Source organism: Sus scrofa, chromosome 7 (assembly GCF_054392235.1).
Source record: "Sus scrofa isolate SSC_HxYL_T2T_F1_AM1 chromosome 7, Sscrofa_HxYL_maternal_Yorkshire_Landrace_v2.0, whole genome shotgun sequence".
Classification (NCBI taxonomy): domain Eukaryota; kingdom Metazoa; phylum Chordata; class Mammalia; order Artiodactyla; family Suidae; genus Sus; species Sus scrofa.
In genome coordinates this window covers 21,663,451-21,680,421 of record NC_139389.1, presented here as the reverse complement: position 1 = coordinate 21,680,421, position 16,971 = coordinate 21,663,451, and the positions used below count along the sequence as shown (strand labels likewise).

Below are 16,971 nucleotides of genomic sequence, written 5' to 3'. Positions count from 1 at the left end.
GGAATATTACAGTTAGAGAGATCTTATACCTTATCCAAGTGGGAATACTGAGAACAGAAGCAGCTCTGTTAATAACTATATAAGCACAGCAGGGATAAACTCAGCAGTCCTAGGTAAACCAGAGAGTTTCATTTATCCCAATTACGTGGACTTGAGGGGATCTGTCCAGCACTTGTGCTGCTCAAGGAAATTGTGGATGGGAAATCTCTCTTTACTGATGCCATTTATCCTGTTTGCCTGATTCTGCCATTTCTTTGCAACATTTTTTTTTTTTTTGGCAAGTAAGAACCAAGAAAGCTTCCACAATCCATCCCTTAGAAAATCTCCTTGCAGATTTAGACTTACTTTTAAGAAAATATGAAGCATTTTAAAAAAATTAAATTTCTTATAAAGATTTGCACCCTAATGGGTATCAAAGTTTTAAACTAAGGTAATGCTAGTCTGAGAGCAAACTGGTGAGTGAGGATATATTTTTTAAAATGCTAAAAGAGTAATGTCTGCTTATTAAAAATTAAATAAAAAACAGGTATGGGTACATTTATAAATAATTTTTCTTTACTCTCCCCCATACCCATTACCCAGGAGTAACACTTTCTTCTGTATTCTTCAAGGTAACGTTTAATCTAAACATTAATTTATATATTAGTACTTTTGTATATGTATATATAATATTCTTTTTTTAATTGATAGAATCATGCTATTCAAATGTTCAGTAAATACCTTTTTTTCATTTAAAGATACATTTGAACATTTTAAATCTATATCTATGACTGTGTATCTCAAAGTTTTGTCAAATGAGAGCAAGGGAACAATATTTAGGGGACTAACAGTCCTAGAATAAGTAGAACAAAATTAAAATACACATTGCTAACATTCTAGTGAATATGAATGATAATGAAAAACTTATATTCAGGTATTGATAAAATGATAAAACCATTTAGAGTGTCCTGTTAAGATTTCTTTGGGATGAATACGTGTTGAGCAGGTGGAGCTGACATATTAGTACTGGGAAGGACAGGGCTCTGAACAGCTTTTGCCTAAAGCATCTCAGAATTCCCACATCACTATCATTACTTTCACTAACAGCTGCATTTCTATGTGCCAAGTACAATGCTAGGTAATTTACACTGAAAATTACATTTATACATCACTGCAGGAAGTTAATATGATCCTTATTTGGGGGCTGATGGTTTGGGGTTAAAGAGAAAAAGGGAAAGAGAGTTTTCAACTGGCAGGGCCATTTTTCATTGGTAACCTTAGGAAGTTGAGAGTTTTAGAAACCATATGCAATTCCTCTCTGGCAACTCAGAGATCCTAAATCACCATAGGTCCTTTCATTCACACTGCTTTGTTTCTAATGGCCAGGGTCCAGGCTAAGCAATGTGCATATATGCTTCCAATCAACACAACTTAGAAAAGGAGATTGTCTTCACTTTACAAGTGAAGGGCCTAAAGATCAGAAGATAAGAAACATTCCCAGGATGATGTGACTTATTAGACAAGGCAGCATATGAGCCCAAGCCTGACAGACTTACCGATCCATGTTATTAAATAATCCCATGTGAATTCTGAGCTCCTAAAACAAATAAGAAATATATATATATATATATATATATATATATATCCTTAAATTATGTCTGATAACTTACTAGACAGCTTTGGGGTTTTTTTGGGGGGTTGCTGTGAGATTTACACAATTTTAGTTGATTCACATTAACAGGATCTCATTGGCATTAAAGAGAAATTAGAATGAATTCAAATGGCAGGAACTGTGTCTACAACTACCTAATAGTAGGTACTGAGGTAAAAAGAAGTGAGAGCAATGAATTTACAAAAATAACAAAATATCAAAATTTGATATTTTAGGGAATAACCACTGTAGCATAGTGAGTTAAGGATCTGACTGCAGTGGCTTTGATCACTGCAGAGGCCTGGGTTCCAGCCCTGGCCCAGCACAGTGTGTTAAAGGATCAAGCTGAGGCTTAGAGTTAGTCCCTGGCCCCAGCAACTTCCATATGCCTCAGGTACAGCCATAAAAAAAAAAAAAAAAAAAATACTGTTTTATCAAAAATAAGTTCTGTAAAGTCTGGAAACCAATGATATGCTTTAAAAATTTTGAAATTTATTTTGCTAATACACTGCTACAAAAATAGAAATAATTGAAATACTTGGAAAGATAACTATTTTATTTTTGTCAACATATTTTCCCATTATTAATAGCATCAGCCTATAAATTTATGCAAATTTTTAGCAAAATGATTATAACTAATTGACAGCAAGTAAATGTGTTTGTAAACTTACTGATGTTTTATATTCCAGAGAACCAGGAGTTGAACCACTTAATATGAATAGAATAAATGAGAGTGTCCCCCAGGAGTTCATCCTGTTAGGTTTCTCGGATCGACCATGGCTAGAGCTTCCACTCTTTGTGGTGTTCCTGATTTCTTATATCTTGACTATCTTAGGCAACCTGGCAATAATTCTCGTGTCACGTCTGGATTCCAAACTCCACACCCCCATGTATTTTTTTCTTACCAATCTCTCACTCTTGGACCTTTGCTATACCACAAGTACAGTTCCACAAATGCTGGTGAACATATGCAGCATCAGAAAGGTAATTAGTTATGGCGGCTGTGTGGCCCAGCTTTTCATTTTCCTGGCCTTGGGTTCTACTGAATGTCTCCTCCTGGCTGTCATGTCCTTTGATAGGTTTGTAGCCATTTGTCGGCCTCTCCATTACTCAGTTATCATGCACCAAAGGCTCTGCCTCCAGCTGGCAGCTGCATCCTGGATTAGTGGCTTCAGCAACTCAGTATTACAATCCTCCTTGACCCTTCAGATGCCACTCTGTGGCCACAAAGAAGTGGATCACTTCTTCTGTGAAGTCCCTGCTCTGCTCAAGTTGTCGTGTGTAGACACAACAGCAAATGAAGCTGAACTATTTTTTATCAGTGTACTATTCCTTCTAATACCTGTGACACTCATTCTTATATCATACGCTTTTATTGTCCAAGCAGTGTTGAGAATACAATCAGCTGAAGGTCGGCGAAAGGCATTTGGAACATGTGGCTCCCATCTAATCGTGGTATCACTTTTTTATGGTACTGCTATTTATATGTATCTGCAACCACCATCACCTGCCTCCAAGGACCGGGGAAAGATGGTGTCCCTTTTCTATGGAATCATCACACCCATGTTGAACCCCCTTATATACACACTTAGAAACAAAGATGTAAAGGGAGCATTTAGGAGGTTGATCGCAAGAATTGTCTTAATCAAGAAATAGGAATACCCAAGGGATAGGCCTTGTTAAGGACTTAAATTTACATATTTTAATAATTTAATTCTAAATTTCTTTAGTCTGACTACTCTTAGGAAGAACTCTTATGGTGACTTTCTCAAATAAAATGTTATTGACAGAAAACTACACTTATTTCCTACTGCTTAAATATATTCATTGCCCAAATCCTAAGCACTGGTCCATTATGATCCCCTAATACAGTGTAACCTTGAAATATTTAAAGTCTCAAGCTTTATAGCACTGGTTTGTGGACTTGGTGAAGAGCTCATCAAAGTGCTGAGGAAAATACTTGCACGCAATGAATTGGTTATTTGGCAGATTTGATGAATAGTTGCACTGTAATGGTTTTGCTTCTGAATCAATACTGCTTCTCGGAGTTCCCATCGTGGCTCAGTGGTTAACGAATCCAACTTCAGAACCATGAGGTTGCGGGTTCCATCCCTGGCCTTGCTCAGTGGATTAAGGATTCCGTGTTGCCCTGAGCTGTGGTGTAGCTCAGATTCAGAGCAGATCTAGCATTGCTGTGGCTCTAGCCCGAGGCTGCATCTCCGGATTAGACCCCTAGCCTGGGAACCTCCATATACCGTGGGAGCAGTGTAGAAAAGGGGAAAAAAAAAAAAAAAAAAAAAATATATATATATATATATATATTTATATACTGCTTCACTATCCTTTTTTATCTAATTATTTCTTCTACAAAGTATACTATAAAGTCAAAAATACAATAAATATAAAAAAGCGGATCTTAAAACTTTAACATGCATCAAAACTACCTGGAAGACTTTTAAAATTCAAGATCACTGGGTGTCACCCCACCTACATTCCCAGAGTTTCTAGGTCAGTGGGTCTGGGGGGAGGGGAATTGCATCGCTAATGAGTTCCCAGATAATGCTGATCAGGGACAACTTTAAGGACTGCTACCCTAAGATTAAAATGAATAAAGATGTTTTGCTGATGTTGGGGGTCAGGGTGGGTCCTCCCCAGAAATGCCACAAAGGTGTAGTGATTATTTTGAGTTGAAGTTGCTTGAGAAGCAGCAGATGCAAAAAGGAAACTCTGACACTCCTCTGTCCCCTCGAAAACAGAGTAAATCTCTCCCATAAAAGGTGCACTCCCTACATCTGGAGCTAGAAGGACACCTTGATCACCAGAGATAGGGAATTCAGGGCTGAGAAGTCTGTATAAACAAACTGAAAGTGAAACATACAAATTATTGGCCTCAGTTCTAGGATTCATCTATTAAGAGGTACACTGTAAAACTAAAATGCTTCTACAGAATAATGACTAGAGAGAGAATGGAGGAATCAGAACACCATGCCTCTTGAAAAGTTACTGAAGTCATAGATTTGTTTAACATGAATTGGAAAATGTTTTGTCAAATTATGATGTAATAGTTCTCTTCACATATTTGAAGGGCAGTCATGCAGAGTATTGTTTGTTCCATAAAGAAAAGAATTCATATTAATGGGTAAAAATAAAGCCAGTTTTAATATAAGGAAAGGATTCACAGTTAAAATTTATATTATACCATGATGAAATAGTTAAACATTTCTGGCAATGTGGGAAAACAGAAACCTCTATAAAACAGAGATTGAAATAGTCTACATAATGCTTTTCCACTTTAAATTCTGTTTTGGAAATTTTCTGTAGCTAAATCATATTTGCTGTAACCATTTCTGTTAATGACCAAAAGAACAAAAGTAGACACAGATTAAATAATAGATATAATCAAGCCTTTGGGAAAATGTCATGTTGATTCTTGTGGCTTCTAAGGAAAGAGCTAGTTGGAAGCTACTCTTGTTGCTGGAATTTGGCCTCTGTCTGCCAGTGCCGAACTGAAATGCAGAGACAGAGTTTTGGGTAAGAGAGAAAAAAATAGCTTTATAGCTTTGCCAGGCAAAGGAGGGTCACAGCAGGCTACTGCCCTAAAGACTGGGCCCCCCATTAGAAAGAATTGGGAGGAGTTTTATAGTAAAAAGGAGAAAAACAGGCTTTCACATAGGAATCAGGATTGGAACAAACATGCATTCTTCTTTCTTTGGGGGAATCTTAGTCTCAAAGCTGGAGTCAGGAGATCCAGGTACGATCATGATGGTGGCCTTCTGGGTTATTGCCTAGAATCACAGTACTTGTAAAAAGGGTGTATTGATCAGAGATTAGAACAAACCAGGAAAGTTCCTGAAAAACATCATGTGCTAATAATCTTTAACCCATAGGCAATTGTGCTCAGGGTGCCTAATCTTTAGCTTTCAGGTGATTGTGTTTAGGGTTCAATTAAGCCAAGGAGAAGGACAAGGAAGGACTAAGCTGTCCTTGACTGTTCCTCCCTTGTCTTCTCATCCCCTCCCTTCCCTGATCATCGATTGTCTGAACCTGTCCCTAGCAACTCAGGGAAGGTCATGATGGCGAAAGGTGAACAAGGCCCATTTCCTAAGGACAAGAAATGGGGGACATGGAAAGGCTCTTGCACCGAAGAGCCCCACAGGGCCGTGTCCAGTTTCACTCTGACTCAACATCTGGGAGTTAACACTGGAAAAAATGGAAAAGCTTGAATGAATAAATACCTCTAGGGAGATAGGATTTTCAATCCTGAAGTGAAACTGGACTACCTGGTTTGTAAGATCATTTCTAACCTAGAAAGTCTGTGGCTGTGTCAATTCCAATATAGGGGGAATCTTGTTAAATATGTATTTAAAAAAACCTTCCTGAAGACAAAATTTGTGATATAATGGAATATTTAAATAAAGGATACAGTGAAATTTATTCTCTCACAGTTCTGGAGGTCAGAGTTCTGAAATCAGGTAAGGTCATACTTCCTCTGGAAGCTGTGGAGACAATGGGGGTGGGGGGGGTGTTGGGATGGCGTCCCCGCCTTCTTTGGTTTCTGGTGGCTGCTGGCGTGCCTAGGCGTCCTTGACTTGTGGTTGCATTACTCTCATTCATCTCTGCCTCTGTTTTCATATCTCCTTCTCCGTGTGTGCCTCAGTCTAATCTCCCTATGCCTCTCTCTTATAAGGCTTATAGGATGGCTCATCTTATATGATGGCTTTTAGAGCCCACCCAGATAATCTAAGATAAATTTCTCACCTCGAAGTTGGTGACTAATCATATCTTTTGCCATATAAGTTAACATTCAGAAGTTCTGGAGATTATAAGGTGGATATATCTTTTTTTTGGGGGGGTCATTATTCAAGCTGCTACATCATCTGTAATGTTGAGGGTGATACAGCCCATCATCCCCTGAAAAAAGAAGCTTTTGAAGATATCTTCCTTCTAGGACCTGAAAACTCTGTTGAGTGGCCATACTCACTGCATATGGAAGTTCCCAGGCTAGGGTTTGAATCACAGCTGCAACTGCCAGCCAGAATCCAACCCCACCTCCGTAAAACCTGAGAGTGGGAGCCATGTGGCAGAGTAGTTCTCTTGGGTGCCCATTCCCCACTGCTCTCTGCTCAGGCACCACTTCCCAATAAAGTCTTTTGCTTTGTCAGTACATGTGTTTCCTCAGACAATTCATTTCCAAGAGTTGGACAAGAGCCCATTCTCAGACTCTGGAAGGGGTCCCCCCTTCCTGCAACACCATGAGAGATATTTGGAGGGAAAAGGGGCTTAAAGCATGTCACTGTCAGGAAGAAATTTTCCTCTGCCCTCCTAGGTTCTTGTGGCTGGTCTAAGAATTAAACTGACATGAGACAAATTAACAGGGGAAAATCAAATTTAATAACATGTATACAGAGGAGAGGCCCAGGAAAACTAACTTGCCAAAATGGCCAAAGCCTTCTTCTCAAATACCTTAGCTAAAGATAAAAAGGATGTTGAGGGTGGGGCGAGTCTATTATGGGAGATTGCTGGGAAAGGCACAGGAAACAAAGGTAATTATGATAGAGATTTAAGTCATTGTCTTTTCCATTGATAACAGTTTCTAGGGATATGGTCACCCACCTCAGAGGCAGAGAGGGAGACACCCTTATGAATAAATATTTTCCTTAAAAATATAAATGTTCCTTATAGAAGGGCAACTCCTTGATTTTTCAGAGCCCTTTCCATGTCTGCTGTTTCCCAGAAAATAACCAGCTTATAACAAGTAATATGCCAAAGAGCCATATTTTAGGGTGGCAAATTCTGTTCCCCTACATTGCAACAAATGTGGGCTAGGTGTGGTGCAGGGTCTAGAGATCAGAGCCCATTGTTTCTGCATGACCCAGCAAATGTTTGTTTACCAAACCTTACCAAACTGCAGACCAGGAGAAGCTCTGAAAACTGAGTAAAAGTTACCCTTCTGAAAGAGACATTTACGTTAATAAGGGAAATCTCCACTTGGAAGCATGTCTCCCTCTCTGTATCAGGAATAGCAAGATAGCCAAAGCTCTAGATATTTTTATCATTGGAGAAAGAACTGACCTAAAGGCATAGCAGTCATACCCCCTGCCTTACCATGCTTTGCCAAGAAGCCCTCCCATAATTGGCTCCCCTCCTCAACCCGCCCCCCATATGGAAAAGGTATTTGAGGTGGAGGCTTGACCCATTTTGGAGAGTTACTCATTTCCCATTACACAGGTGGCGTACATGTTATTAAATGTATCTTTGTTTTTCTCCTGTTAATCTGTCCTTTTTATTACAGAGGTGTCTAAGCCAAGAACCTAGAAGGGGAGAGAGAATATTTTTCCTCCCCCACTGGCGTGACAGTTGGTGTGCCTTCATGGAGTGAGTAAGAAAGTGGGAGACAGATTATAGGTAGAGGTATTGAAACCACACAGCTCAGGTTGGGACTCAAACCCACTGTTTTTTGTTGTTTGTTTGTTTGTTTTCCTACTTTTTAGGGCTGCACATAAGCATATGGAAGTTCCCAGGCTAGGGGTTGAATCAGAGATACAGCTGCTGGCCACAGCCATAGCAACTCAGGATCCGAGCCACATCTGCAACCTACACCACAGCTCACTGTGCCAGATCCCTGACCCACTGAGCGAGGCCAGGGACGGAATGAACGTGAATCCTCATGGATACCAGTCAGATTCATTTCCCCTGCAACACAATGGGAACTCCCCACTGTTTTTTAATTAAAATCACATACCTGGTCTCAGGACTTACTGAAGTTCAGGTTCTTTATGTCTCAGCACAGAAGGAATTCAGCAAGAGGCAAAATGATAGGCAAGAAGTAGATTTATTGAAAGAGATAGACAGGCCATCTTGGAAGGTGAGAACACCCTGGGAGATACACATTCCAAAGACAGAGTGCGATCTGTCTCGAAAGATGAAAGTGACCCTGAGAAAAACACACTTCACAGATGGAGAGTAGGCTACCTCAGAAGACAAGAAGCCCTGAAATACAGAGTGGTTAGTTTTCATGGGCTGGGTAATTTCATAGGCTAAGGAGTATGAGGATTATTCCAACTATTTTGGAGAAGGGGCAGAGATTTCCAGGAATTGGGCCACCACCCACTTTTCGGCCTCTTATGGTTGGCCTTGTCATCGCACCTATGGTCACGTCATTTAGCATGCTGATATAGTACGATGAATGTATAATGGGGCTCAAAGTCTACTGGAAATCAAATAATCCACCCATCTTGGACCTAGTTGGTTCTAACCTGTTATTGTGGTGTCCTTAAGGGCTATGTCATTCTTTAAGGCCTGTGACCTGCCCATTTCCTTCCTGTTTCAGTATAAAGTGGGATCAGAATATGCCACCCCCAAAGATGCCATTTAAACATATATATTATTTTGAGCTGATGGCAATTGAGAATCAACAATATAACTAGATAGGGTAGGAGGTCCCTGGAGAAAAAGAACTAGACATAGCTTTCTTGACATAAAATAAGCCATTTTTGTTATAAGCTGTTGCCTCAGAATCATACCCTTGCCTCACTTGCTCAAATAGAAACCAATTACTCTATGAGGTTTCGGTTCGGTCCCTGCCCCTGCTCAGTGGGTTAAGGATCCGGCGTTGCCGTGAGCTGTGGTGTAGGTTGCAGACGCGGCTCGGATCCCGCATTGCTGTGGCTCTGGCATAGGCCAGTGGCTACAGCTCCGATTCGACCCCTAGCCTGGGAACCTCCATATGCCGCGGGAGCGGCCCAAAAAGAAATAGCAAAAAGACAAAAAAAAAAAGAAACCAATTACTCTTATTTAAGTTTCAGCAGAAAGCTGCAAAGAGGAGGAAAAAAAAAAAAAAAATACAAGAACTAGTTAGAACCAACTAAGCCCAAGATGGTGGAAGATCTGACTTTCAGTGGACCTTGAGGCTTATTATATGTTCATTAGACTACATTAGCATGCCAAATGACACACCTGCCAAGGCCATGCCAGTTGATGTTTGCCTGACAACTGGAAAAAGAAAGTAACAACAGTCCCAGACCACACCTCTGTTCTCTGCTAAGTCACAAATATTCCTCCCACCCTTTCCAGTTCCTTGCTTTTGCTAACTAAGTTCCCATTTCTCCATTCTTTGGCAATTGAATAAAACTTGTGCTGTTCCAGTCTCACAAATCCAATGGGAAAAAGAAACTCCCTGGCTGAAATAAGGGATCTCCAGCTGGGCTAGGACCCCAGTGCTATTCCAGGCAACCAACCAGACAACAGTTTTGTGATCCAAGCTTGCTTGCCCTTGAACAGGTCTCAGTAATCAGTGACTTAAATGGAACAAAAGAAGGCAGAAACCGAGGAATGTTATCAAGCAAAAAAGTAACAATAGCAATGATAGTAAATCAGTTATAGGGACTTCTGGTACTGTTTCATGATAAATATTAGCACAAAGCATTTTCTTGAGCTGTCTTGAAGAATTTAAACACCTCTCATTCTTGAGTGCACAACCGCCAGATCAACTGGCGCCTAAGGGAGATGATTTTGACTTTTTCTGACCTTGTGACTCCAATACACTAAAGCTTGGATTCTTCTGAACTTTGCCCCAATTCTATGCTGAATTCTCCTCTCAAGTCCCTTCATGAATATGCATATATCCTTAGCTTAAAATTTAGCCAGTTTTGCTTTCAGGGAGACACTGGTTTGGGAAAATATCCCCAATGTTCTCCTTACTTGTTGCAATCAATACATCCTTCTTTCTCCCAGTCTTTGGCATGGTTGTGACTTTTGGCTTGACACCTACCAAGAGGTGAATCCAGTTTTCAGGTATCCACAGGCATAGAAAGAAACCTTGGAACTTCCCTTTTCTGGCTAAAAGCAGAAATCCTAAGATATGACTACTCTACTACCCTAAATCCCTTCTCAGGGGGAACTTTAGGGCCACGAAGATGGAAATTCAGCACCAAGATGAGCCTGCACAAAGATACTTTACTAAAATTGCCGTTCTGTTTTATTAATTTTCCCATATATTTTCTTCCCATAATTTACTAGAGTCTCAAGCCCCTCTTTTCTTTATCAAGCCATTTCTCCACAACTTTACTCTCTGTGAAAATGGCATATCAGGTTCTGAATCTAACAATTTCCTTGACTTTTTCATTTTTCTATAGCTCTCCCCATGCACATAAAATTAAAAATAAAATGTTATGCCTTTTTCTCTGTTAATGTCTGTTTTCAGTTTAATTTAGACATCCCAGTTACTGAACCTAAGAGGGTGGAGGAAAATTTTTCTTCGTTTATAGGTAGGTTGGGGCACTGTAGGGTTTATCCTTTACAGTGGGTAAGAGGGTGCCACTAGGAGGTTTGAGTAGAGGAAGAACATCATAGACTGTGATACAAGCAAGGCAGAAGCAGGGAGAGCAGTTAGGAGGTGTTATAATAATTTAGGTAAGAAATGCTGGTGGCTTGGACCAGGATGGTAATGACAGAGTGATGATGAGAAGTGGGGAGATTGGGAGTATATTTTAAAAAGACAGCTGACACTGTTTGTTGATAAATTGGACATGGCCTGTGAGAGACAGAGAGGAGTCAAGGATTAAGTCCAGTTTCAGGACATCCTCTTGGAAACTGAAACATCTCTGACTTGAACCTAGCCTAAACCCAGATTGGTACTTGAAACCACAGTTTTTTTTAGAATCAGCCACCTGGTATCTGGATTTGCTGAGGCTCAATTTCTTTTGTCTCAGCACAGAAGGAATTCAGCCAGAGACAAAATGATAGGCAAGAAATAGATTTAATAAGATAGGACACTTGTGAGGGATCCAAGTGGGCAGGCGGAGGAGGCCCTACCCTGAGAATTAGGTGGTCAACATTTTTATAATTCAAGGAAAGTGAGCAGTGGGAAAAGACTGCCTTCTTCCTCACTCTTTGAGTAGAAGAGTAGGCCTCAGGCTTACATCCCTAGCTCCTCCTTCATATTGGGTCGGAGAGTATTTGACCCTACGATGTCAAACTAGGACTGTCAAAGCATTTATTCAAATCAACAGAAGGGTGGTTAACTTATGCTAAAGTATGTTAAATCATCTCAGGTTTCCATATAATGAGGGTCTCCTACTTTGGAATGTGATCTTTCCCTTGAATTCCTGACCTTGGTCCCATGAATCATTATCTTGCTGAACTTGAATGCAGGCCTCATATAATCTTTCACTTAATGACCTGAAGCATTTCATGCTTTTATTTATGGTTTTATAGGCTGCTTCATTCCACTATGTTCTGATGTCTTTCTTGAGTGATTATTAACTTAACAGTGGTCTCCCAAAGTTTCCAAGTTTCCCTCTCTATCTACGGTCCCCTACTGGGACTTCTACAACTACCTGTGTAACTATGCTACACTATCATCTTCTCAAGTCTGCAAGAAAGACTGTGAAGGGGAGCAGAATATACAACTCCAAAATATGCCACTTTGGCATATAGATTATATTGAATTAAAGGTAATTAAGGAAAAGTTAGGGTAGGGGGGAGTCTTACATGTCTGAAGCAACGTCCTAGAGCAATGGGCAGCAGACAGCGGGCAGGACATAGCAATGGCCTTCACTCCCAGGGAAGAGGGAGACAACCAACCAGCAGATTGGCTCATTGGTTGCCCAGGAAAGCAGCCCAAGGGCGATACCCTCACTGCCCCTTTGATAAACTACCAAGCTGGAGATGTTCTGATCTGAACTTAAGAATAATCACTAGCTGGGGCCAGGGCAAGTACATAGGCATTTACTGATTAGGCTCTAAAATTAAGAGGGAAGTTCAGTCAGGTAAGTAAGGTATAGTGAAGCAGGCTCTGGTTGAGGAGGGGATGAGCAAGAGAACAGCAATCTTGGGTGGCCTAACCATAAAAGGTGTGTGGGGTGGGGGGCAAGGCAGGCATATAGAGCTTTGGGCGTGGTTTTAAGGAGTGCAGTTTCATCTATTCCTAGTTACGCATTTGCTCCCATCCACCCATCCCTAACCTAAGCTGAGCCGCAAGTAGGGCTTTCTTAAACGAGGCACTGCAGTTCCTGAAGAGGCTATGGCCATAATGAATGAATGAGTAGCACAGAGAGGATGGTGCTTAATGAAAACCACCTTCTAAGTTAAAAGATGGAAAGCAGAGACCCCAGAACTACTGGATCAGGGGCTCTTATCCTAAACTCCAAACGTGAAATCAAATGCAAACATGCGTGTGTACAGGCTTAAGGAGTTTGTCCAGATCGTTCATCATTTCTTGCAGGGATCTGTGAACCCACATGTTAAGAATCCCCCACCCTAGACTTTTAGGGGAGATGGTTAGAAACAGAAGACAAGCACCTTTGGCTTTGAGCAATGGTGAGCTTTTAAAGATGTGTTTAACTTGTGAGTTTAGCCCTTATGACTGTGTTGAGTCAGCAGAATTTCCCAGAAAAAGAAAGGGGCTGTCAGGAAAATTTGTGCTTCAAAGGAGATTTATAGCGCACTCTTTTCGAGGTGTTCCATTCTGATTCTCTGAGAGCTATTTTACAACTCTGTAAATTGTAGATAACTGATAGCAGTAGAAAATAATTCCTGTCTATAGACATTCAAATTAATTCTGTTTCTTGGTGGGACATTTTCTTCTTCCCCAGTCCAGTCCCACTACTAACCTCCAACTGTGTAAAAGCCCAAATGGGCCTTATTTACACTTTCATTTCAATATTCCTGATCAATAATTGGCGTCCATTCTCTGAATTCGCCTTTGAACTTGCAGTAACACTTCATCAGTTATCTCACTAATGAATTACATAATATCTTTTTTAAAGGGGTTCATTTTTATATTACTACGAAAGTCATGATTGTATATTTTGGGGGGAAATTACCCTTTAATTTGACCTTTGTTCTCCATTTGACTGGATGGAATATCTAGTGCTACCTCCATAACCATGGCAACTGAAACATAGGCAAACCCACAGAATTCCTCCCCTCCTAACCAGCCCCAGCAGAATTCCTAGCCAGCCCCAACCCCGCTTAGCTTCCAAGATCGCACCATATCCAGTGCGATCAGGGTGGTCTGGCGAAGACAAGGCCATGGAATTCTTAAAGCCCCCACTGCATGCCTAGAGGGGAACATAACTAGGCTCCTTTCCCTTCCACTTCCCTCTTGTTCCTCCCCTTCTTCCTTTTGCTCCCTTACCCCCTTTCTTCCTTTCAGCCTCAACCCCTTTTTCCACCTCCCCTACCTTCCAGAACCCGCCCGGACATGGAGGCCCTCCGCATACACAATCTATCCCCCGCCTCGGAAGCAAATTGAGGCATTAAGCATCCAAGGCTTGCAGGGACTCTAGAAAGTTCAGAACCCTGGAGCACTCCGCAGGTAGTTACGTAGGGCCGCGCGGCAGCTGCGGAAAACATCCCGAGACTGGAAGGGCAAGGGCGCCCGCGACCCAGGGGCCAAGGGCTAGCATCGCCGGAGCGCGGCTACCGCGTCGCTGAGACGCGCCTGGGAAGAGCGGCCCATGTCCTGGCCAGCCTCCGGAATCGCAGGGGGACGCTCTGAACTTGCGGAGGAAGGGAGGGTTTCCTGAAAAGAAAATAAAAAGGAATATCGCCAAGGTCTACTCTTTAAGAGCGAAAAACTAATTATTTTGGAAAGGAAACATGGATTGTTTCAATAGGGTGACATAGATAGCAGGTAAAAACCATTTGTGAACTGAGCAGGGACAAGTGACATATGCATTGGTGGTTCAGTGGTAGAATTCTCGCCTGCCACGCGGGAGGCCCGGGTTCGATTCCCGGCCAATGCATCAATGTGCTTTTTGATTCCTCCCTCCAATTTTGAAAATTCTGATATTAAAGTCGAATACTTACCTTTTTGAATTTTGACCTAGTTGTATATTTTGTTACCTTAAGACCTAGAGTCACTTCTGCTAGGTGAAAGGGGCGGGCTGGCGACGAGCTGTTTTCTTAACGGGAACACCGAATTTTCTACGTTCAGAAAATATGGCCATTCTGCTCTGGATTCATTCCTCTGTTTGAAGCATGAGTAAAGCTGACGAATGGCCTTTGAGAGAAACAACAACAGCAGGAAAAAAACCCGCATTTTTAGCTGATAAAAACAGTAGCCCTTAAGTAAACATATAATAAAAGGAGTATTTTTGAGCTGTGGTAGCATGTCTAGCAGAGTGGCGCAGCGGAAGCGTGCTGGGCCCATAACCCAGAGGTCGATGGATCGAAACCATCCTCTGCTAAGCTGTCATTTTTTTTCTTTACTTGAAAGCAGGAAAAACGTGGGCAGCTCATCGGTATATTTTCCTCCCAAGAAAAAATTTGAGACGAAAATAATTCACATATCAGAAAGACTATCAGATGCGCCATCTCAGCAAAGAAGTAATATTAACCCATCGACTGAAAGATCTTCATCTTTACCTATCATATAGTAAACAAGAATTTATATTGAGTTAATTTCAGTTTCAGAGATTTGGTTAAATGAAGTTGGTGCTTAGCATAACAGTTCTCAACAATCTCTCCCCCTATTTTGTTTTCCTCCTTAGCATGTATCACTATGTAGCATATAGTGTATTTTATTTATCCATTTAGTATTTTCTCCTCCATTGGCATGTAAATTCAAAAGAACAGAGTTTTGTTTGTTTTGCCATTGTGGTTCTTGTAGTGTCTACAACACGGCCTGCCACATCTTAGCATTGGTCATTTGTTAAATACCTTAAAAGCAACAATTTCTATTTTCTTTCTGTCTTTCTTTTTTCCTTTTTTTTTTTTTTTTTTTGGCCCTGCCTGTGGCATAGCAGTTCCCGGGCGTGGAGTTCGATAGGAATCGAATCTATGCCACAGCAACAACCCAAGCTTCTGTAGTGACAACACCAGATCCTTAACCCAGTGTGCCACAGAACTCCCAAAAACTACAATTTCTAATACCCCAAACACCAGTCTTCGATGTTATTCTTTGCTTATTGATTCGCCTTTTAAGAAATTACAGAAGAGTACAAAAATGACCACAAAGAAACTATTTAACGTTATGATATATTCACTACAAACTTTTTTATAATTAAGGAAAACAAACAAACAACAGCACATAAAATTGAAGTATTCTTCAACTGCATCCCAATCCTAATACCTCCTTTCTCAGGGCAGTTCTATCATGATTTTAATGTGTATCTCTCTCTTTTTTTTTATTGATACTTTTTATTTGCACAGAGTCTGGGAACAATTGCTTTTAAAGTTTTCCTTTAAATGACACAATGCTTATTTTTAAAAGCATTGACTTACAGTTATCCACATGAATGGATTTCCTTTACAATACTGTTGATTTTGAGTCCATTTCTATGTATTATTCTGTAATCAAACATATGAGTATACTTAATGTTTACACAAATATCTGCAATGGGAGACCAAATGGCCATATTTGACTTTCAGTCGGTTCTAAAATGAAGGCAACTTAGTTTTTTTATCAACCTGGAAATACAGGTTTTAGAAATTCTGTCATTAAAGTTATTTCAGCAACTGTATTTATTTATTTTTTTCCACATCAAAGTCCCATCACAGTAAAGAATGACAAGATTCAGTTTAGGTGCCAGGTGAGAGCTCATTTCATTTTCAATCTTGCTTACATATATGTCCATGGCAAATATGATTTTCATCTGGAGATGATTTTTAAAACACTGTTCTCCATAACAACCTTTCTAATCTCATAGATCACCAGAGGCACATGTGATTAATCTAAAGGGGAAATTTTACCAAGAAAAATGAAACATTATTCACCATTTTCCTCCTGGATTCTATTTAATAAATACACTTTCAGTTTGTTCTTGGGTATTGTAAGCATAGATTAAACATCTTCTCAAAGTGGTAAATTCATGCTACCTCCTAATCTTCTACAAGGCACTAATTCTGCTCTCTACATAAAGAATTTCTTATTGCCATGCATAAACATGAAAAGAGGACAGCCATGTTACAAGAGTGTCGACAAAAAATGTAATCTTAAAAGATTACATTCCTTCTTGATCTTGTAAAGGGGCCGTAATGAACCATGATTCCTCACTCACTACAGTTTGTATGTGTAGATCTGGATTGTGTAAACTGTCAATAATAAGTCATTTAATGTACAGTCTTCCATCTCAACAAACTTATGTAACTGTGTTTTGTCTTTTAAAAGGCAGAACAGTTCTTGGTGCATTCTGAGATGCTCTTCTCGGGTTACAAGCCCCAGTTTGGTTTGAATACCGTTTTCTATTTCTTTCTTAGATCGACTGATTAATTTTTATGTTGACAGTTGCCAATTTAGAGTATTCCTTATTAAAATGCAAATCCTCTTGAAAATTTGAAAGACTTGCTGACCTTGGGCCTGCAGCCCCAGCTGGCAACAAAGCGAAATCATACTG

At 40.4% G+C, this 16,971-nt stretch overlaps 1 protein-coding gene and 2 non-coding genes across 3 annotated transcripts; all 3 read left to right on the top strand.

Annotated features, from left to right (window-relative positions):
- The first annotated feature begins 2,344 nt into the window (after window positions 1–2,344).
- LOC100514111 (olfactory receptor 2B2) lies at window positions 2,345–3,286 on the top strand. Its single transcript, XM_021099821.2, has one exon. It carries the CDS (start codon window positions 2,345–2,347, stop codon window positions 3,284–3,286), a length of 942 nt encoding a protein of 313 aa, XP_020955480.2.
- Window positions 3,287–14,308: 11,022 nt separating this feature from the next.
- Window positions 14,309–14,379, top strand: TRNAG-GCC (transfer RNA glycine (anticodon GCC)). The gene has a single exon. It is a non-coding gene; the product is annotated as a tRNA-Gly (tRNA).
- A 372-nt stretch (window positions 14,380–14,751) lies between these two features.
- On the top strand, window positions 14,752–14,823 carry TRNAM-CAU (transfer RNA methionine (anticodon CAU)). The gene has a single exon. It is a non-coding gene; the product is annotated as a tRNA-Met (tRNA).
- Window positions 14,824–16,971: the final 2,148 nt, after the last annotated feature.